Source organism: Paramormyrops kingsleyae, chromosome 24 (genome assembly GCF_048594095.1).
Source record: "Paramormyrops kingsleyae isolate MSU_618 chromosome 24, PKINGS_0.4, whole genome shotgun sequence".
Taxonomy (NCBI): Eukaryota; Metazoa; Chordata; class Actinopteri; order Osteoglossiformes; family Mormyridae; genus Paramormyrops; species Paramormyrops kingsleyae.
This window is the reverse complement of record NC_132820.1, coordinates 12,126,513-12,149,874: the sequence shown is the minus strand read 5'-3', so window position 1 is coordinate 12,149,874 and position 23,362 is coordinate 12,126,513. Positions and strand designations below refer to the sequence as shown.

General features: G+C 50.2%; 1 protein-coding gene across 1 annotated transcript; it reads right to left on the bottom strand.

Annotated features, from left to right (window-relative positions):
* Positions 1–1,435: 1,435 nt before the first annotated feature.
* LOC111860932 (insulin receptor substrate 1-B) lies at positions 1,436–21,943 on the bottom strand. Its single transcript, XM_023845114.2, has 3 exons — positions 21,156–21,943; positions 9,532–12,780; positions 1,436–2,539 (listed from the first exon to the last, which is right to left on the bottom strand). The coding sequence occupies exons 1-3, from the start codon at positions 21,502–21,504 to the stop codon at positions 2,532–2,534; spliced, it is 3,606 nt and encodes a 1,201-aa protein (XP_023700882.2). The 5' UTR covers positions 21,505–21,943; the 3' UTR covers positions 1,436–2,531.
* Positions 21,944–23,362: the final 1,419 nt, after the last annotated feature.

The window sequence follows — 23,362 nt, the reverse complement described above, 5'->3', positions numbered from 1 at the left end:
AAAATCATAAACCTGTAAACTTGAATGAAAAAGCAGGAATTACCCTTTTATAAAGAAATGTAAAAACCTTCTTCAACATATTTCAGAGACTGAAATCCAGATGCAGGCTTGCTTAAGATAATCTTTTTTTGTTTGTCTGTTTTTTAACAAAACTTGCAAAAAGTCAAGGCAAAAATCTACAGCGTTAAAGCAGATGAGTCCACTGTGGTGAGTCCCAGGACGGGACAGACAGCGTGGAAATATGAAATCAGCTTTTCATTTACGTGTGCAGCGATCCACATGCAGGGGGGATTAGGTACGGCCTCTGCCACCGACCGGCAACTGAGGTCTGGTAAAAACAGCAGACGCATCCTGGTCCGTGGTTATAAAGCAAAAGTTCAGTTTCTGATGGATTAACCACAGCGCTTTGCAGCTGGCGCAGGAATAGTGAGGCGGGAATGCGTGAGCACTAGAGCTACAGTGAACAGAAGTATGGTACAAAAGCACGACGCCGTGCACTCCGCTGGAGGATAGGTAGCTTAACGTTAAGGTCCGTCACAGGCGTAAGCTCGCACGCACACGTCAATCAGAGAATCAGAAAGAAAACCTGGGGGCAGGGTGGGGAGGGGGTCAGGTGCAGAAGGAACAATTCAAACGTTTGACTGTGGTCTGATGTCACGCGACATTATCTTTTGCGCAATAAGAGCCAGATCCTTTGGAACACTGACATTATATCTGTATTGGCTGGTTGTATGTGTGTGAGTGGGTGGGGCCAGGATCTGGGGGCGGGGTCAAGGGGGCGGGGTCAAGGGGGCGGGGCATTGTCTCTGAACCCAGGTGAAGGACTTGCAGGCACTTCAGTGTTTCTGGAGATAGGTGTGGGTGTGTCTCTAGAGGGAGAGGAGAGGAAGGGGGAGGGCAGAAGAAAGAGAAACAGAGAGAAAAGGGAGAGTGCAAGGAAGAGGAGTGGAAGATGAAGAGGGATATGAAGAGAAATAGATACATGAAAGGGAAAGAAAGAGGAAGAAGAGATAGAGGGGAAGTTAGAGAAAAGGAAGAGAAGGACATAAAAATTCGGTGGAAAGGATGATGAAGAGGAAGAGGAAGAGGAGGAAAAAAAGGAAGAATGAGTGTGCAAGAATTACAGCCAAAACGTGACACTACAGTTGTATCTCAGGTTTGCTGCAAAATGTAAGTAACCCAGGTGCCCAGCGGATGGAGGATGCCGGGACACGCGGGGGAATACCCTGTGCACTGGACACACCCACTGTATTCCACTGCTGCCCCCGGGAAGGCCGCCTTGCACCCCGTCGGCTCCAGGGGGCGCTCACGGTCATCAGCCAATGATCAGCCAGACGTCAAGGTCGAGTGTGCGTGTACGAATACGCTCGCAGGTCCAGCGGCACGTGCACGGCGTGTGTCCGTGCACGTGTGATTCCTGGCTACTCGTGTGAGTTCCTACGTAGGACAGAGATCTCCTGTGGCGGATTTTATGGGGGGGGGGGGCAAGGGGAATCACGCGGGGGCCGCCTGGTCGACCAGCCTGGCGGCGTGACTGAGAAACGCTGCAGTCCTACAGACAGAGACTTATATCTGCCTTCCAGTGGATACTATAAAAATGGACAAATGAAGAACTTTTTACTCTGTTTCACCTATTCATGATTATCTTAGTAAAATGGCTACAATCAAATTAAAAGGCACTTTTAAAAAGTGATACACGTGTTCAGTAATCATATAATCACTATATTTCATTATAAGTTTTGGATTATATAACATGTTAATTACAATTATTAGTATTGTTATTATTAATAATATGCTTAGAACAGAGAATAAATTTTACTAGTTCCTGCTTGGCATTTAGGGTCTATATAATTTTATGATCTTCTACAAGTTGGGGTCCTCAGGGCTCTTCGGGGTTCCTTAGGGATCCTTGGGATTCCTCAGGGTTCCGCTGGGCTCCTTAGGGATCCTTGGGATTCCTCAGGGTTCTGCAGGGAGCATTAGGGATCCTTGGGATTCCTCAGGGCTGTGCAGGGTTCCTTAGGGATCCTTGGGATTCCTGGGGTTCTGCAGGGAGCATTATGGATCCTTGGGATTCCTCAGGGCTGTGCAGGGTTCCTTAGGGATCCTTGGGATTCCTCAGGGTTCTGCATGGAGCATTAGGGATCCTTGGGATTCCTCAGGGCTGTGCAGGGTTCCTTAGGGATCCTTGGGATTCCTGGGGTTCTGCAGAGAGCATTAGGGATCCTTGGGGTTCTTTACGGTTCCTTGGATTCCTCTGTGTTTATCAGAGATCTATAGAGTTAATTGGCTTTCCTCACTTTCAGAGTCTTTTGGCACATGATTTTTTAATTTCTTTTTTTTGTCGGTTGCAGTCGACTTAAAAATAAATTAACAAAAGACAGCATTTTAAAAGCACTCCAGGGGCGTGTCCAGCAATGCAGGACCGCCTTCATGATCCTGATTGGAGACCCTCGAGGGTGTTGCTGTCTTTGATTGGCAGGGAGCTCCAGTCACGGGCGAATCGCAGAGTGGGCAGGGAGGTGGCGCCATTAGCATTCTACAAAAAGAGGGAAAAAAAAACTGTAAACAAATTTGAAAAACTAGCAGCTGTAACTGCTCTGCAGGAGCTCGAGGCATTATGATAGTGCCACCACATCTGAACTAGATTTAATGACCAATCATACACAGAAAAATAATACAGTATAATCACGGCAGTCCCAGATGACGGGGAAACGCCCTTGGAGAAAACGGCGTCCTGCTCACACTTGTCACGCTGTCACGCTCTGCTGCTAGTGTCTGGCTTCTGAATTCCCTGCACTTTCTCCTCCATACATTACATATCTACTAAAAACACCTCGTCACAGTGCCCCCCAGTGTCAGGTGTCACATGCCATCGCTCAGGCGGCCTGCGGGGACCACAGGAGGCGGCGTTAATGGGACAGGAACGCAGCGCCGGTGAGGACAGCTCCGTGGGTGGCCCCTAGCATCCCCCATCGCGGAAAGGTCTGCCAATGCTGAGGTGATCTCTGTCGCTCTCTAGAGGTCTCTGGCTACATCGCCCATGTCCTGCGTTAGTGTGGATTTCAAGTTCTGCTTTTAAAGGATGATGAGGCCGAAAGGCACAGGAATGGACCGCGGTGTAGATGCCGACCGATGCCGCTAGGAGGCGCTCCATGATAGGAAGTTGCTCACTCCAGCCATTGTTACTGTCCTCATCATCAGGGTGGGGGCCCCGTCTCCCTCGTGTTTACACTACAAGCATCACCTTGGCGACGGGTGCAGGATGGGGGCGGGTCTGTATTTTTGCCTATTTTCTGACCAGGAAATAAACACACACACACAAAGTGTGCAGCATAGGATTTTCACTGCTGGCTGGTATTCAACATAAAAGAAACTGACAGGGCGCTAAACAGGAGCTAAGCAGTGCTGGCTGAACAAGTGACACGCCCAGGTCAAAGAGGACAAGGAGGGCTAGTAGCTAGTCAATGGGCGCATGCGCCTCCTCTCCCCGCCCCTTTACATGTGAGGAGCACACCAATGGGTGCATGTGCCTCCTGTCCATGTGAGGAGCACACCAATGTGCGCATGCATCTCCTGTCCCCGCCCCTCAACATCTGAGGAGCACACCAATGGGTGCATGCGCCTGCTCTCCCCGCCCCTTTAAATGTGAGGAGCACACCAATGGACGCATGCGCCTCCTGTCCCCGCCCCTTTACATGTGAGGAGCACACCAATGGACGCATGCGCCTCCTGTCCCCGCCCCTTTACATGTGAGGAGCACACCAATGGACGCATGCGCCTCCTCTCCCCGCCCCTTTACATGTGAGGAGCACACCAATGGATGCATGCGCCTCCTCTCCCCACCCCTTTACATGTGAGGAGCACACCAATGGATGCATGCGCCTCCAGGCTCCACCCCTTTTCATGTGGCCAGGTATTGGCCAGGTAAACACCCATCCTGTCACATGTCCACGCTCGAGCTCTGCCTCCGACCCCCTCCTCCTGCCCTTCGTGTCTGTCTGTGAACTTTCACTGCTCATAAATAGATGGCTGAAGCTGGTGCCGGTGGCCCCGAGCTGCTCTGGTAGCACCATCCAGCTGTGAGACCGCAGAGCTGCTAAGAACCTGAGAAAAAGGTGTCAGCTGAGCCACTCCAATGCAATAACTGCAAAACGGCTGCTAAGAGGCATTCAAAATGCATGGCTATAAATACCAGAAGATGCCGCTTCCCCGTCACCCCAGCAGGAGGCGCTGTCCCCCAGACAGGCACCCCGTAGCGTACATCGCTGTCGGAGACATCTGAACCCACCGCCCTGCTCACACAGTGCTAGAGAAACAGACACAGGGTCCCTTCCCACTGTGACCTTTGCCTGCACCAGGAAGGACTGGGTCACGACCCCCTACCCTACTGAAAACAAGCCTACTGCTGATTTATAACCAAGCCCATCTACCGTAACGCAAGTTTACAAAACATTGTTGCATTATGTGCATTTCTTTGGCTCAAACAATAATGTATTTAATGGTATTCTATCTCATTGTGGTATTTTTTATGAATCTTATGCTGAATTTAAATTCCTAAGAATATTCTTTTATGTATCCAGAGTGGCAGTATTCTTCTGACATGGAAAACATTTATTCTGAATAAATTATGATACTACGCAGAACATTCTGAACCAGCTGTTGCCATAGCGGCCTACAGCTTCCTAAAAAGCCCTTCCTTTAATAACGGCGTATTTTATCCTGTATCGGCTGACTGCTGCTTTGTCTCATTCATCTCCCAGGTAACCGTATATATCCTTGGAGCTCCTCTGATCTTCCGCTGTCCTCTTATAACCTGCAGTCATTTCTGATTGGCCGCTTCCATGAGGGGCTCTTAACATTAGCCGTGTAACAGTAGTGTGGCAAAGGTGAACCGAAAGGCAGGCCGGCGCTTTAAAATGCATTATACGCTCACACGGCGCTCTGCTGTCGCTCCGGCGTGTTCCGGCGGCGGAATAATAAATCCAATTTTTGTCTCCGATTGCGGAGGAGGCTTTGCCGTGTGGCGTGCGCAAGAGCCGCGCCTTAACGGCACCTTTCGGGAACAATGGCGGCCGGTAAAATTGTCAGGGGCGGCCTGAGGTCAAGCCACGGGGCAGTAGGCCTCGCGCCTGCAGACAGGCCTCTTTTTGTGCCTGATGCCGCCCCCCACTGCTATCTTCTCCCGGTCCAGCTGCTTCTGATCTCAGTCACCTTCACCACTCAAACCCTCCCTGTTCCTCTGTCCTGGCTCTGCTCTGTCTGCTAGCACAGCGGTGGGCTCCCTGGCGGTATGGGGTGGTGAAGGGGGGGGGGGTGTTTTTAGGGCTCAAAGGCACGTCGACCATGCGCACCACGTGATTCATGCGCCGCCGAGAGCAGGTCCGGATGCCTGCCCCTGAAATCAGGAGGGAGGACGACCCAAATAGCGTCCCGAATCACCGGTGCCATAAATCACATCCCTCCCCAGCATCTCGCCTCCTTGTTTCGTTCCCTCAATCCTGCATAAACACACCTGTCCAGAGACGCGCAGTCTCACTCGCTCGCGGGAAGCGGCGGCTAATTCGCGACAGACGCTAATCTGCTTTCCCCTCCAGAATCGCTATGGCGATAAGCCGGGCGACCAGGAGACGGCGGCATGGGAGGGTGCCCAGGGAGACGGGTAGCTGGTCTGACCGCAGCTTGGGGATCAGAGGAAATGCGGCATGGAAGCTAATCACCAGGAAGGAAGAATCACCAAGAGGACCCCAGACCTAAAAACATTTTAGCCATACTTTTAGACAGCAGATGGCATACTAACTATACAGGGAGTGACTGTATGGACACCCCACCCAAAAGGGGAATGCACCCACACCCATAATGAACACTGATACCTTGCTGTACTTTTTTCGGCTAACAAGTAGCACTGGGGGCCAGCAGTGCTGAAAACGGAGGGCCACAATTCCAGAAGCACGCTGGGCGCGCTATGCTAGCTCACAGTTCTCTCCAAACATCCGCTCATTTTTCTTTTCGTAAACCCATGTGAAAATGCAAAATAATGTTTAAAAAAAAGTGACCCCCTTCCTTGTACGCGCTCAGCATGCTTGGTCAGCGCGGCGGTCTTAAAAGGCTTGTCTGGTGTCCAGAAGCTAAGACCACAGGCCTACTCTGAATCGTGCCAATTGTGACTGGGAGTTCCCTGGTGACAGGAAATGACTGGCAAGGTACCAGCCAGGGACATGGGGGGCGGGGCTTTAAGTTACAAGAGAACCCTCTAGTGGCCTGTCATGGGGCCTGCAAGTTGCCAGTTTCCCGCTCCACGCCACCTATTGACGTTCAGCTCCCAGTGAGAAAGCAGCCTGCAAAGTAATAAGCGTGACTCGCGAGAACATCATGAAAAGGGCCCATTGAAACACCATCCGAAGCACCTGATTGAAACATTACAGGGTCCCCTCTGAAATGCTCTTGCAACATCTCGACACATCGCTTGTCAGCTGAGCTGACATATCTGAGGGGGTGTTGAGGGAATATGAGAGGCAGGTGGTGAGAATGTGCCAGGAGTGGGGGTGCCCCCCCCCCCCCAAAACCAACTTGATCACAGACTCATGGGCGCCCCCTAGTGTCTGGGACCTTGGAAAGTCTTCCCCTTTCTTATGGATGGCCCTGCAGCACTCTGCAGAGGAAAAATGAAAAGAGAAAAATAATCAAAGTGAACTGCACCATTTTGGCCTCAAACTCCCCCCCCCCCCGCATTGTCACTGTCATCTCAACGGCCACTGTCTCTGCGTTCAGAGGCCGGCTGACCTTTAAGGAGTCCTTCTCGTCATGACCCCGTTTTCAAATCCTTAAAGGTCTTAGGAGCTCAGCTTAACAAGGGGGGGGGGCACAGGCAGCCCTGACAAAAGCAGACAGTGGGGGTGGGAGTGGGGGTGGGCAAGGCAGACGGAGATCGTCGATAATATTGAATTACTATTATCAGGATGGCATCCTTCAAAGAGCATCATCATCGCCGGCTGAGGACTTCGGTGTTCCTGCCCCATCGCTAAAGCACCACGCCGCTGACGGGGGAGTGACGGGGTCCTCATTACCATCGCCAGGGAAACGGGGGAGCCGGAGGCGGCGGCGGGGAGCAAAATCAAAGTCGAAAAATACCGCTCCCTCTCGCCCGATACCTATCGACCAGCTGCGCGGCCGCATCTGCGGCCCCAGTCCGGCCACGCAGGCAGGGGGGAGCCGTCCCGCTCCTTACGCATTTAATACATACGGGGTACATTGATACTAAATCAATTAACTGCGGCTGTCACAAGAGGGGGGGGAGGGAGGCTTGAGCGACGACAGAGGCCCCATCACCGCCTTCATTGGATTTATCGCCCAAAATAAACTAAAACAAACGAGATCGATCTGAGGGTCAGACTCCAGTTTCCGTGGCAATCTCAGGCTCTCTGTCTCCCGGTCCTGCTTCCGCCCCTATGCTGATTACATTATCTAATTTCTTTCTGTACATGTTGTGCTAGATTAAAAACCTTATCGGAAAGAGCGCCGTTTTGCAGCGTTCGGTGTTAACTTACTACCGGCAGCGATAAGCCGCAGGTGTTGGTGTCACGCGAGCGGACGTGGGCACTGCCCGGCGCTTTGGCACACAGAACGCAGACTCCGCCTCCTGCTCAGGGGTTACGCCGTGCCGCATGTTACACGCTTCTCCTTACGATGGTGCAGGGAGACAGAGGAAGTCTGAGTTCTCCGGAAAGGGCTCCACCACCAAACCTGTAACTTTCTACTGTCGACTCTTTAACCTGTGTCCTGCATTTCTCTAGAAATAAAACGCAAATCTGAAAATGCAGAGACTGCCCAAAAGGTGACATTAATCAACCATCCATCCATGTTTTCATCCATTCATTTTTCCATACTGCTAAATTTCTGTGGAGCTTGGAGCCTATTCCAGAAAATACCAGGCACAAAGCATGGGACACCCTGGACAGGATATGACCCAGTGTACTTAGTGTAACTAAAAAATTAAGAGACCACAGCACAAATTTTTGTTTCACTAATTTCTCGATGTATGGTTGTGTGTCTGTGAATAATATATATTTTTTTTTTTTGCAAAATGCAGCTTGGTTGTTCTCTGTTTCTCGTTAATGAAGGACTTCTTCGTTGCTTTATGGGATTTCAGTCCTGCTTCTAGCAGCCTGACACAAACTGTCCTAGCAGTGCACTTCACACCTGCACTTAATGTTTCCCATTCCTTTTGAAGGTCACATGATGTCATGATTCATGAGAAACTGTCAGATGAGTTGACAGTCATCTCTATCATTAGAAAGTCGCTTCCACCCTTTACCTGACTGTTTTCTGATCATTCCCAGTGTCTCCTCTTTCAACTTATTCTTATGTACTGCTGTCTAAGAAACTTTCAGCCTGGAAGCAGCCTGCCTCAGACCTTCTGTCTGCAGAACCAGGATTAAACCAGGATTTTAAAACGTAGATTTGTTTAAAAATATAGAGTGGTCTCTTAAAATTTTTCCATGGCTGTATATAATAAGATACATAAAAAAGTATCATACCTCACAGCGCCAAAATGCCACATGAGAGACCCACGCATCACTCACCTTTGCAGGGATTTGCACACCATCAGGTAGCTTAATGCTTTGGGTGCTGGATTTCAAATTCAGAAAGAGGGCTGCCCTACTTCAGTAAATATATCCAGTCGTACAAACCGATAAAGTTCAAAATTGAGCCTTACATTAACTGTTCCGGCTAAGAAATCCTGCTACTTAAGTATGTTAAGTGTAATGCATTCCTGCTTTAGCATGTAAGTGTTATTTCCTGTCACAAATTCCAAGTTTGTGCACATCCCCTATGTCCTGAAACATCTTTTATGCCGAATTCCGTATCCAGGGCTCCGGAGAATACAGGCAATCTGCAGATGAAACTATAAACCAGCTTGTTACGTTTTGTAATCCTATGATCTAAATATCCATTTGCACACTGATGCATTTTCAACAAATTCTAAGGTCCAGAAAAATTATATAACTGATATAAAATTTTAGGGCGCCAGCCTGGTGATCGGTAAAGGCTTTGCGACCAAATCAGGATTCTGTGTATAAGCAACCCCTGGAGAGAAGTCTACACCTCAATTACCTCACAACTCACCACCAACTCCTGGAGTCTCCACCTCATAACTTCATCATCAACCTTTGACTCCTTTATCTGTGCTGGAGTAAGTCAGCTATAAAAGACACTAAATTGTTGCCAGATTGGCTTGAGCTGAGGCAAAATGGTGTTGTGTAAATATCTTTTTTCCCTGTTTGACACAGAAATCCGGGGGAGGGAAATGAGAATAACAGAAAAAAAAACAGATAAGAAAAAACTACTACAAATTCGACTACAAGCTACAAAAACAAAATCAATCCAGCCTCCCACTTCAGCACCCGGATTGTATCTTGAGCACTAACTTCTACATCCTGAATTGAGAATTCCCCAGCGATGCTAAACTCATGCTCTTTAGAAACCAACATGTCTATTGCTTTCTCCGCTTGATGTTCCAGGAAGTCTTACCTGTACCATCCTTGCTACCATTCTGGTGCGTCCGAAGCTCCTCAGACTTGTAGAAGTCAATGCTGGCGTAAGTGTTGAGGCTTATTCCGGCGCTGCTTCCCCCTCCTACGCACCCACTGAGTCCACCACCCAGGACGGAGGCGAAGAGGCGACCTGGAAGAGGCTGGTTAGGAGATGAACCTTCAAGTGCAGAATGAGGACTCTCCTTGTTGACAAGGTCCAGGTCGATGTAGTTGAGGCCCTGCTCCATGGAAGAAGGCTGGGCGGCAGGCAGTGAGGGAGGCCTGGGGTTGACGTATGGAGCGGCCGCAGCATTGGCCCACAGTATGCCATCCATCGCTTGCCTCCGAATCACTGTTTGGCCATGCTTGGGAAACAGCGAAGGAGGAGACGTGGAGGAGGAAGAGGAGGAGAGAGCGAGGAAAGTCTCCGAGCAGTGGCGTCGCCGAGCCTGGGGGTTCGCCCGGACTGTTTTGTGGCCTTGCTCTGGACCAGTGTTGACCTCCGTTGGCAGGTAGTCTATCCCCAGCTCCATGGAAGATGTATGGCCAACGGGAGCCTTGGGAGGCCCTGGATTGGCACACTCAGATGGCACAGCGGCACCAAAGGTGAAGCCCATCTCAGTGTAGTCACAAGATGACGCCATCTCTGGTGTGATGGCCACAGGTACGCCATTCTTCCCCTGGCCAGAGTCCGGCAACTCGCCCTCCCGAGGACCCAACTGGCGCTCGCGGCGAGCCTTTGGGGCGACTGCAAGTTGGCTGGGAGGGCTCTTGCCAGAACGAAAGCCAAGGGGCATCAGAGAATGAGGCGAAGAAGCAGGAGAAGTACCCAGTTCCATGTTGACATACTCAGAGGCAGCAAGTGGGGCCAGGGGAGCAGACACACTACGGGGGAGTGTCAATGAGCCAGCCAGGCAGGCAGCAGGTCGCCGGAAGTGTCCAGGGGCATTGTGCAATGGTCCACGTGCCAGTCCCCCCTGTGCCCCTGCCATTTTTCCCTTGAACTCAATGCTGACATACTCCCCAGGACTCTGATTTGCAGGAAGGAGAGGGTGTTCCCGCACCCGAGGGAGGGTGCTGGCTTTGGAGACATGGACAAAGAGGCTGGATGGCCGGCCTCTTATTGGCTGCAAGTTGCATTGCTTCTGCCCCACTGGCACACGCCTCTGCTGCAGTGCTCCATCCTTAAAGCTCTCGCCAAGGTTTCCAAAAGATCCAAGTCTTCCTTTTCCCGTTATGGCTTCAACGAGTTGAGCATGCCTCTCTTCAAGGCTTTCGCTGCTGGCGGAGCTGGAGGAGTACGAGGAGGAAGAGAGGGACAGGTGGTGGCCTTCCTTAGGGCCTGTGGAAGCTTCCGGTCTGCTCGGGTGGTCTGTCCCCTTGCGCCGGCACTCCGGGTCATCATTTCCACGACATCCTGGCCTTGTGCCTTGCCCAAGCTCATCCTGGAAAGGGGTAGATAGTGTGTGTTTGTAAGATCGAGGCAGGGAGCAGTAGGAAAAGACCATCTTCGGGGGTGGCTGCTGCAGGTGCTGCCCATGGTATTGTGGGGGTGTGCTGCTGGCAGAGCGAGGGCTGATGGGAGACATGTTCATGTAGTCGCTTCCCACTCTACCGTCCATCGATCTCCTGCTTCCCCAGCCGCTGCCTAACAAACCCATCCCATGCTGGTCTGGGGAGCAGCTGCTATTTGGGGACATCACCATGTACCCCTCAGAGCCTGAGGGCCGGATGTGACGAGGAGGGGACACGCTGTTGTTGGGGGTCATGGCCATGTATTCTTCACTGCCGGCAGCCTTTGGGGCTGAGACCGCGGGTGAAAGGGAAAGTGACAGGGAAACAGGAGGAGAAGTCACCCCCGGCAACATGGTCATATACCCATTATCCACCATCCGTTCTCCTCCTGCCCGTCCTCCTCCCACTCCACCCTGGCCCTCATCCTTAGCTGTAACCTCCCCTGCTATGTCCAGATACCCTCCACTACCGGTAGCACCCGTGGCAGAGTCTCTACATGACGTGAAGGACTCCCTGCTGTGACTACGGGACATGACGGCATAGTCCTCGGCCTTGCCATCTTCGCCCCCAGCCTCGCTGGCCAAGGGCCGCTCCAGAGCCGAAGGGGGCAAAGAAGCCCTCTTGCTATGTAGCCGGCGCTCCGCTTCACATTCCCGGCTGGAAGAGCGCCGCAGCAGCCTGCGTGAGGGGCCAATGACCCGCTGGCCCATTGCAATGTAGTTTGACGGCTCCTCCAATGGGGAGTGGCAGCCCAGACCTCCAGCTGAAGCCTCCGGGAGGTCTGGAGTGAGCAAGGAGTTCTCGCCAGGGCTGCAGCCACCCTCATCTGATGAGCCATAGTCACTAGGGGAACCAGAAACCCCCTGAGGAACATAGCGGCTATAGGCATAGATCCCTGCCACTCCTAACCCTGCCCCAGTTATCCCACATTCGGACCCATGGCCTGAGCTGGAGGACAGGCTTGGTGCCGGGGAGGTGACAGGGTTTGAGGAGTAACAAGCTAAACTCAGCGGGATTTTGGCCGGAGTAGGGGCACGAGACTTTAGCCTCATGTTCGGAGTGGTGGAGCAGGAGCCGCTCAGGCTGTACCCAGACCCCAACCCTCCCGCTGATGCCCCGCCCTCCTCCGTCCCAGCCCCAATGCTTGCCGTGCGTGCTCTGGGGAAACTGTGGCGAGAAGTGGGGGAAGTGTTGGTGCTGCTGCCCCCTCCAGTCCCGGGGGGATCAGTGCGAGGCCGCCGTGTAAAGCCCACCTGGCTCGGAGGGGGATTGGGGTAGTGGCGTCGGGAGGGGACGCTGATGGGGTTGGAGGCATTTCCGCCACCGGCAAGAGCCCCCACTGACTGGGACTTAGTCCGCTGGCAAAACTCCTCACTCAGTGCCTTCATGGCCTCCAGCAGTGTCTCATGCATGTTCTGAGCCACCACCGAGTCATCCACCTGCATCCAGAACTCGCCGGGGCCTGTCACGGCCGAGCGGCCCACCTCCACGAAGAAGAAGTTCTCGGAATGCCCGCAGCGGCGCACGTTCATCAGCTGCAGCACCACGGCGGCGGCGTCTGAGTTCAGCTTCACAAAGCTCACCGTCTTGTCCGTCAGACACAGCCGGTAGACGCCCACTAGGTTCCGAGCCTGTCCCAGGCCCTTGGGCCACACCTTCACCTGCCACACCTCTTTGAAGGGGGGGCCTGGAGACGGCATGTCGCCGCCACTGCCCTCGCTGGGAGTCCTGCCTGGGAAATGATTAAAAAAAGCACAGATTAGGAAAAAAAAAACCAGTAACCAAATAGACCACGCACAGACTGAGCATAACAGATTTACAATAGCCAGATACACAGACAATAACAAGCCAGAGATACAGTGGAAATATAAGCCCGACGAGCATCTGTGAGGAAACAGCCAACCGTCAGCAGACAGACTGTGACTGATGAGTCGTTTTTGGCTCGAGCTGAAAAATCGCCTCCTTCAGACATAACTCAGACGAAAGTGGCATCGGTAGCAGGTTTACAAAGCCGTGGGATGGGTTTGCTCTAGGGGCGGGGGGGGGGCACATCAGATCAGCATTCAGCTTCCCTCAGTGTGACCAAGCTCCCGGCAGCATCCTGTAACACTGCCGCAATGCATTCTGGGAATATAACTCCGACCTTAGACCCCCTGGGACGTCCGAGGGTTGAAGTTGTGATGATGAATAAAGTTACTTGTTTATTAGACTTCATCCAAAACAACTGACACAGCTTACGACGAGGCATTCAAGGTCCTGTGGTGCCGAATATCAAGGCCCCCTCCTGCGCCTGAAACTGCCACACCTGGCTTCAGTTCCGCATTCTAAAAATCGTCCTGGTAGCGTTTCTCCCTACGTCTAAACAGATCATGTTTAGCATTCCTTTAACCTTAATTTATTAACAATATTATTCTGTATTTGGTGTGTTTTGCATTGTGCACGGTGAACCTTGTATTATTCCTGAAATCGCTGATTTTACGTGTGCGTGTCCCTGTTTTAGCCCGACCCTTGTGCAGAGGAAGGAGTTTCTCTGGGTCCGTTGCTCTTTTATAGGTTTTAATTTTGTAACTGCTTGCATTTAAGGTTTTAATCATAGTAACAGACATGATTATTTGAATTTTTCCTGCATTTCTTTGTTTTATCTATTCTTCGGGTTTTATTGTTATGATTTTAAGAACAATTGTGTTTTATTAAGATATTATTGAAATAAATTGTAAAACAAAAAGCATAAAAAGGGAAAAAAGTCTAAACACAGTAACCCTTGCACCCATATCAGGTTAGGCTGTGCTGTTTTCTACACCAATACCATTAAAGGCTCACTATCTCAGTCTGAGTGACTCAGTCCAGTCTGGGTGACTCAGTCCAGTCTGGCTCTCGTCATGGACCGCGAGGGATCCACACTTCAGCGTTGGTGGACCATCGCACTTTCGCTTTCGATTCCACTCCTGTCCAATCGACAGGTTTTATTTACGAGTGAAATTGCACGAATTCCACTTTCAGTGTTGTCTGAATTATGCAAATGTGTTATTGGGCATGTCTGAGCATTCGGTGATGAATTTATCGCAGAAGAGTACTCGTGTTGAATTTCCTATGGTAATTTTATCACAGCGTAGTACTAGCTTGCGAGCATTAAGCGATCTGTGGTAAATGAACTCCAGAACAATCCTCCCTTGAATGACAGCCAGATCATTTCAAACCACAAACATGTTGCAAAGTAACAAAATCGAAATGTCACGCCACCCCTGAAGAATGAGCGACACCTTGTACGGCAGCAATTGTCCTCTCGCTCCAGCATCTCCCTAATCCCATCATGCATGGCTACACCTTGTTTACGTTTCTGCAGCACAGTCAGACAGCCAAAAGCTCTTGAGAAGAACACAGCATCACAGTGTCACCTTCCCTCATGCGACTTCCACACTCTTAGGAACGGGCCAACACTGAAGCCTCTTCACATTTCTTACGCTATTTTATTTCGCAAACACTTTTATCCAAATCACTGTACAACTGATTGCAGGGTCAGACAGTTCCTCGAGCAATTGGGGGTTAGGGGTCTTGCTCAAATGCCCAGCTGACAGTGGGATTTGAACTGGCGACCTCCCATTTCTTACCCCCTGCTGCCAATCACTGCCTGGTGTAACCCAGTGGGACCAAAGAAATAAGCAACTGGAAGCCGTAAGGCGTCTCACGTGGCCCCAGTAACACAGTATCACACTTTGGCCTGTTTCAGAGCCAGTTACACATGAAGGCAGGTTCAGGCATGTATTTCACTCAGAGGTATAATCAGCACTTTTTTTTCTGCTATAACTTGAGCAGATGGTTGTCATCAAAACCTTCTCCCTGTCTATCTCATGATGCACTTTGCAGTTTGCTTGGGAAATATTCACCTCAGAAACACATCACTTACGCCACCTCTGGCCGCCCGAGGCAATGACTCCAGGCATTTGGGGATTTATGGGAGTTTATAGTTTTGTTTACGAGTTTACAAACGACGTAATTGCGTGGAACATAAATAATGTACGATAGGATGTGGTTGGGGGGCGTGGTCACCGTAGGTTGGGGAAAACGATGAGGACATCCATTCATTTCGGCTGAGCTTCTTCCCAGACATTATATCAGTCTGACATTCGCTTCCTCTCACTCCCGGGATCTGAGCCCAAACCCCGGCGTCCAGCCAAGAACACGGTTGCAGCCCTCGTTGACCTAGCAGCAGGGGCAATTCTGGGATTTTTTAAGGTAGGGGGCCACCTCCCAGTCACAAGCACAACAGCACACTGAGCCACACCCGGCCCCCTGAGTCTGAAGTTGAGGTCGACATGGGATACCTTCTGCATGGGGGCATGGACCACAGCCTGCTGAGGAGGACATAGCATCAGAAGGACGTCTGGTTCCCTATACTTAGTCAACAAGCTTCACACACACAGGAGAAAAGACAGAATCAGGCCAATCAGAACAATAACTGTGTGAATCAAACTGCAGAGCATGACCCAGGGAGACTAACAGAGGAACACTCATTATTAGCAATACCCATCCATCCATCCATCCATCCATCCATCATCTGACCTCTGTTCCAGCACAGGGTTGCTGAGGCAGGGCTGCCAACTTTGGTCAGCTGGCTGGAGTGAGATTTTCAATTCCAGACAAATCTGCACACGCATGCACACGCATCTACATGTATGTAACAGTTTTCTTACCTTGTAAATAGTCTGTAGGGTTTGCAGACTGCCTCAAGGCTTTTGATGTAGCTAATTTTAGGTTTATAATGCAATATTTTAGATTTTTTTATAAGATATCTTGGATGAGCGTGAGTCTGAAAGCGTGAGCGTCACGCCAGACGCGGGAGAGCTGACAGTCCAGCTGAGAGGCCTACAGTCCTTCCCAGGATGCTTTAAGCCTGAGCGGTCCTTCACGCCATGTCAGTCTATAAGCTATATATTATCATAAATAAATGTAGACACTAAGAACCAAATTCACTGTACAAGTCAAATGTTTCTGTTTTTTGTTTTCTAGTATCGCTTAATTAACAGGCTATTCATATGGACCTGATGTACCGTCATGGGGATTCAAAGGTATAATCCGTACCTCAAGTGGGGAATCGGTCTGATGTTCCAGAGGAGGCCTCCTGACAGCCATCAGTGGCACGCTAATGAAGAGCCCTCAGTCCCAGGCCAAAGCGTTACCACGCCGCTGAGATGCTAACGTGCTAACAGGCCCTATCAACCCAGTGTAAATCATCATGCAAAAGCTACGCACCAGTTAGCTCTTTCTAAAGGTGCCTCCCAAGGTTTCATGAGGCGCTGGGTGAACCTTGTAGCAGAATGACCAGCCGCAGTATAGACTATCCGGATTTCAGCAATGCCTTCTCTGGCTTCCTGCAGTCAGGGTCTGCTCTAGCTATAGGCAGAATATGCAGCTGCCCAGGGTCCCCAAATTACCTGCGTTGCGGAGGAAGCGAAGTAATCATCAATTTTCTCGGTAGGGGGGCCTGCCAAGCAAAGCTTTACCATTGGCCCCTGAAAAGGTAGCGCCACCCCTGCCAGCAGTATCGGCTGAACCAATTGAAAACCTCCAGAGTACCAAAAAATGTGATATGGTCTACATTTCCAGAAATCTCATGGTATTTTTAAGCTATATTTTTAATTAGATGTAGACGACTCTAGTCCTGATTGTAGGAAATACTTCTGCTTTGAATTAATGGATGACCAGTGAGAACGCGACCCAGTTACTCTACAACTCAGGTCTCACACTGAGATCCTAAACTGGGAATATTTACTGGTTTTCTTTCCAGCCCATTCAGATGCTTTCAAAAGTCACGTTAGACGTTAAACTCCTATTTATGCTCTTTTACCCACTGGTGGAAAACACTGTATGTCTCAAAACGGAGGAAGGAACAGCAGCAGTTGTAAGCAGCACTGAAAAAACTAGGTGGATTTTTTATTTTTTTTGTTGAAACCACCCGGGTTGCATTAATCCGGCCCGCTGTCCAGGAACAGAGGCACAGAGAGGCGGGTGGGACTGCGGGGCTCCAGGAACAGGGTTTCCCAGCCCCGGGAGACCAGCGCCGACCGCCGTTATGTGATCTCTCCATGTTAGTAGGTCACAAATATCCGTGATGGGCCTCCATGCAGCAGTGGGAGCTCCGAGAATCTCCTCTGCTCTGGGACGGCGATGGCGAGGCGGGGGGGGGAATCAGAGAAACCGTAAACACCCCTCCCAATTCTGTTAAGACGTCTGTGTCCCATTTTCCGACCAAAGTTTTACACTTCAGTACAGCAGGGCGGTTCCAATAGAGGGTCCCGTTGTGATCTGCTGACACCTTTAACCAAAGCGACTGGCGGCTTGGCCACATTTCCCAGCTGTTTGCCCGTGAAAATCAGGCAGCCATGTGACGAACTGAAGGGCAGTGTCTCCCAAGGTCACGTGGCAGGATATTTACTGAGAAATATAAGCATAATCGTGCAGCATATCTTGGATTGGGAACCGAGAGTGGCAGATCTCACCAAGGCCAGAACCAGGACTGGGACCCAGCCCTCCGTGTCCTGATCCACTCACGATCACCTTCACTGTCACACATTCACTCAGGCGACGTCCAGAGCTCACTAAACGCAGGAGAGCAGGGGGGTCTACCCCCTGCTGCCAATCACTGCCTGGTGTAACCCAGTGGGACCAAAGAAATAAGCAACTGGAAGCCGTAAGGCGTCTCACGTGGCCCCAGTAACACAGTATCACACTTTGGCCTGTTTCAGAGCCAGTTACACATGAAGGCAGGTTCAGGCATGTATTTCACTCAGAGGTATAATCAGCACTTTTTTTTCTGCTATAACTTGAGCAGATGGTTGTCATCAAAACCTTCTCCCTGTCTATCTCAGAATGCACTTTGCAGTTTGCTTGGGAAATATTCACCTCAGAAATGCATCGCTTACGCCACCTCTGGCCGCCCGAGGCAATGACTCCAGGCATTCGGGGATTTATGGGAGTTTATAAATTAATCTTCTTCACGAGTTTACAAGCGACGTAATTGCGTGGAACATAAATAATGTATAATAGGATGGGGTTGGGGGGCGTGGTCACCATAGGTTGGGGAAAACGATGAGGACATCCATTCATTTCGGCTGAGCTTCTTCCCAGACATTATATCAGTCTGACATTCGCTTCCTCTCACTCCCGGGATCTGAGCCTAAACGTCCAGCCAAGAATGTGGTTGCAGCCCTCGGTGACTTAACAGCAGGGACAATTATAGGATTTTTTTAAGGTAGGGTGCATAAGACGGGGTACAATTCATACAGAGGGGCCAACCTTATCATTAGCCAATGATATGTTTTTAATCAGTGAGTGACGGGGAGGGGGGTACTCCTGGGACCAATCAGCTTGCAGCAGTGCCCCCATGGCCCCGCCTCCACCCAATAGCCATTTCGGACCGCTGCACTCGTTTTCCCCAAAGCTGAAATTCTGAAATGGTCATCTTTCCTTTCCACTCCTCTGCACCAACTGCGCTCCATGTCCTTCATCCCTTATTTCCTTCCCCGTGTCACATGACTGTTTGCTGAAGCCGTCGCGAACGGTCAGCATGTAAACCAGGGCATCAGGTCAGGAAAGAAACGCACATCTGTGCGGACGGGTACCAACCCCAAATGCGTTTTGCAGCCCGGTGCTTTGTATGTACAGCGGACTCGTGGGATGGACGCGCAGGTATGATCAGGAGACCCCCTGCCTGATGAACCTCTACCTGACACCTTTATTCTGGTGCCATCTGGCCATGTACATGGTTAAGGAAGTTGACCTACAACCACATGGCTGCATGTTCAGATCCACAAGGGGTCACTGCAGGCATACGCGGTAGTCAACGCAGACCGCCACAGTAAATTTCCATCTGTAAAGCAGCCATGTGACTTTGGGAAGGTGTCCCCCAAGCAATCAAATAACAAAATGAAACGTAAAACCGCCAGGCGCCTCATTACAGAGGGCAAAGGGGTCCCCAATTCCTTACATCAAGCCAAGCTAAACAAAACAAAACGTCTCCTCAGTATTCGGCCTGGTGTATTTTTTACACGTCGTCTTTGATAATTAATCTCACCCATTAGGGAGGGATCGTGAGACTTCAGCGGGTCGAAGAACACGAGAAGCCCGTCCAGCTAGGCGACCGTGTTACGGACCGGAGCACAAACACGGTTCACGGTGGGGGGGCACCGAGGCGCACGGCCATCTAATACCTGCACTTTTGTAGGTATCGTGTCACTGGGCTGCATCCCGTTCCAGCTGTGTAAACATCAGTACAAACCATCCAGCTGTTCTGGATTGCCCTGGTTGGCGGCTGAGGTGGGGGGGGGGGGGGTGGGGGTGGAATAGCTGCAAAGATACTGGGGTGTTTTCTCACACAGGCGACGATGTTCCCAACACCTGGATCACGGGCGAAAGATCAAATGCGAGGTGCCTAACAGGATCGTCCAGTACCAGAAGAGTTCTGCCAGTGCCGCTGCCCTGTCCAAAGCAAGCATGTATAGAGGTCCGAGCACTGCCCAAAAATTCACCAGAACAGATCCAGGGATGAATGTGCCCTTGAGTAACCTGTAATACCTCAGTACCACCATCCAGCTGTTATTTGTTAATTAGACAAACCGGCAGAAACAGGCCATCCAAGTCGCATTGTAAGTAAACATTTTTCACGCGATTTCCAGTCAAGGTTGAATCGACTGCCTTCTAATTACAAAGGTCACAAACCCCTGAATGTCGTATCCATCACACACCATAAAACTCGAAGCTTGACTATAGTCTGACAGCTGGATGTGAGCAAGATTAAATGTCTAATCATTTTTTCTAAGAGTTGCAAAAGGAGTTATTTCAGAACACGCTCGCTTTCTGTCAGCGCTGTCTGTACCTTCGGCGGCACTGCCCTTGACAGCCCCACGCCTAGATCTGTGCTGTTCCCACTCCTCCTGTATTCTGCTACTTCCAGATTTTGGGCGAAAGGATACAGTGAAGGGCACCTCCCAAAACTAGAACCATGAGGCTCCGTGAAAATAACGAGGAAAACATGCAGAGTGCGCCTTACTGGAGCCCAATTAGCGGCAGCTCCATCGTTCATAAACTGACACGTGAAATGAATGGAGAGAGGAAAAAAACACTCGTGTTTTCATATTCTCAGAACCGATATGGAAAAACCGGAATACAGCTGCTTATTCGGTTAACCAAGCCTGCTGCGTCTGAGGGACGCCAACTGCAAGGTCTGCATGCCGCCCCACACCACACCACACCACCCACCATTCCTCCTCCTCCTCCTCCTCCTCCTCCCAGTACCGCACCAGCATGAATCTACCCAGATGCTTTACGATAAAAACAAGCGGCGTTGCCTTATCCTGTTTGCATTAATTCAGCATCTACGCTACGATCCAACAAGGTCCCAACAAGCTGCACAGCCCAAGAGCACGGACGCGGCTTTTTGGCGATTATTTGCCCGATTATTCGCGTACTAATCGGACACGCCCGCGGCTCCCGGTGCCGCTTCGTCGCTCGTTAACTCCGTGATTTACCCTGGGCATCAGCAGACACGAAACGGGGTGGATCCAAGGGCACGGCGACGTAAACACGAGGAGGACCGAGCATCATTTCTCGACCACCGCTCGGGGGAAAGTACCCCTCTCCTCCCTGACAGCAGCGCTGGTGTGCGGGGATGTAGGTTAGGCGCACAACATGCGTATATTTAAAAGCAGGTGCTGTCAAATAGCCGCTTCAACAAAGTCATCAACTCAATGCATCGTATATACACGCACACTTTCATGATCACTGGTAACCACTTATTTTTACGCTGTCCATCATGTTATCATCCAAAACAACTGCAAGCGACGCGCCAGCGGTCAGCGGTGTTATATGTTAAGCGATCCCCCCCTCCCCTAACGCTGTTTTAAATAGCATTTAAACATCTTCCCGCTTCAAAACTACTAGATCATAAATTTGCTGAGCCCAGTTAATTTGCAACCGCACTGACTCGGCAGATGTCACAGTAATAGTTAGATAATAACACGTTTACATGTTGCTGCCACGTATCGACAGACCGCACGTTGAGGGAAAGGGCATGAGTCTCGGACTGCAGTCCTCGTCGTCTGACTGGCTTACTTTTGCACTGAAGGTCCAACATGGCCTGGTACCACTCGTTCTGGACCTCCTCGCTGTCCGCCGCGATCGCGAAGCTCTCGCCGCGGGTGTACAGCACGATCATGTGCCTGTTCTTGGAGTCTGCCCGTCGGTTGATGTTGAAGCACGTCTCCAGGCTCACTGTCTTCTTCGGGACGGGCGCCTTGCTGCGGAATTTCTTCTCGTTCTCGTAGTACTCGAGCCGAGCCGGACCGCGTTCCGAGGCGGCCCGCAGCACGAAGTACCGCCGGTGCGTCGATTTCGGTTTGCGGAGGTACCCGCACATCCGCACGTCCTGGTAGCTCTGCTGCTCCACTGCCTGGCTCTCCATTGCTCGGCACGCTTCTTGTTTTTCTTGGGTGCTTTTAAATTCTTGCGCTGCGCGATCTGATTTCTTTCATCATAGCCGACCACGTCTCCCTCTCTTCTCCCTCTCCCTCCTTCAAGAAACGCGCCTACAGAAGAGCGGAGAGCTTGGATGTGCCTGCAATTAGTATTAAATTTATGTTGTCTTTGCGGCTGGGTGTTTTGCGTAGAGAGCCCCCGTCTGCACGCACACACACACGCGCACACACGCAAGCACACAAACAGGCACACAGGCACCGACAGGCGTGCACATGCGGCGAGCGACGTCTCCCCAAAACTGGCCGCTGCTAATCGCTTAGTTGCTTTGGCAGTTTAATCCCGTCGGCTGCGTTGCACTGGTGCAGACTCCGGCTGACAGCCCCCATCACTCTCTCCCCCTGTGCCGCTACCCTGTCAGTCAGCGCCTGTCCATGTGTGAGTGACTGCGAGGAGCGGCGCATGGACACTGGGCGCACGGTCTGTCAAATGCGGCTTTTCTCTCGAAGCGGCGCAAGTCGAGCGACTCGCATGAACTCACGTACATCAGCTGCGGTATGATCAGCCAGCCATTTGGGAAATCCAAGATGGAAAATGGAAACACACCATAAAACATGGGGAATTTAGTATTTTTCAAAGTGTGAATTAATTGTTAATTACAAAGAGCAAGTAGTTAGTAGGTCAATATTCTATGTATAACGATATTTATATATATATATATATATATATATAACCTTTCTATAGCTGAGAAATATGTAGCATCAGATAGGCCTAACTGTTTTTTCTTCACAAAACGACACCCCTCTTTAGCAGGGACAAAATGGCTAATGTTGTCATAGGATGATGAGTCCACGTCATACTGATATTTTTACGTATAATTAAAAGGTAAGTACACAGTATCTCACGGGAGACTAACAGTAAGTTGGATGTATTCAAATACATTTTAGCATATGAAACATTAATGTCATTAATAGAAAATGCCACTTAACTTAAACTAAATAAAACGATTTGGAATAATTAAGTAAAGAAAATAGACTGATTAAATGTTGCGCCATCTTATGACCAATCAATGTCAACATGAATTGACGGTCGATTCATCTATTTTAAATAAATAATCAAATTAGCGCCTCTGCGGCTCCTGTCGGTCATTTGGCGCCATTACGCCCAGGGTTGACGCGGGCCGTGACCGGCGAGCGTGGCCGGCTCTGTTTTCGCACCTTGGCCCTTACGGAATACATGGAGATACGGGAGAAGCAGGTAGGTCCAATATAGTTTCGAAAATTTTGCTTTTTCGGTTTATAAAAAGGAAAACGAAATGCGTCTTTGAGGTAAGTACAGATGCAGTGTATAGATTTGACAGCCAGCTATCTGTGTTTTTAAGCTCCAGTGGTTAATATCATGTTGCCGTATCCCTGTGGATTTACGAGGAAAAACACACTGAAAAGGGAACACTCGCCCCTTAAAGATGTATCCCAAGATAACCCATACGATCGTTGATCATCAAAGGAAACTGATGTTTTACAAAGCATATAATTTAAGGAACGAAACCTGCCTGTAATCTGTATAATGCTACATTTCCCCAAACGAGTACAAGTTATCCGGAACGTCCTGTCCTGCTTCGTCAGCCTTTAAAGGCACCTTTTTAGTTAATGACTCAATAATAACTAAGTTTATAGCACGTTGGATCCCGGAACACACTTAAATTAAATCTTATTTCAAAGCGAAATACTTTCAGCAGTCTGTCACTATGTTTACTGTGCAAATTTCTGTTTTCTGTTGGTTTCAATGAATTTAATTCCCTGTTCAGTACAAAGCATAATAAGAACAACGTTTAATAAACGTGCTAT

Excerpts from the sequence above, each read along its gene's own strand:
- LOC111860932 (XM_023845114.2), bottom strand. The coding sequence starts at position 21,504 with ATGGAGAGCCAGGCAGTGGAGCAGCAGAGCTACCAGGACGTGCGGATG. Across the intron at positions 12,781-21,155 it reads GTTGGACCTTCAGTGCAAAA|GCAGGACTCCCAGCGAGGGC; the intron begins GTAAGCCAGTCA and ends ATCATTTCCCAG.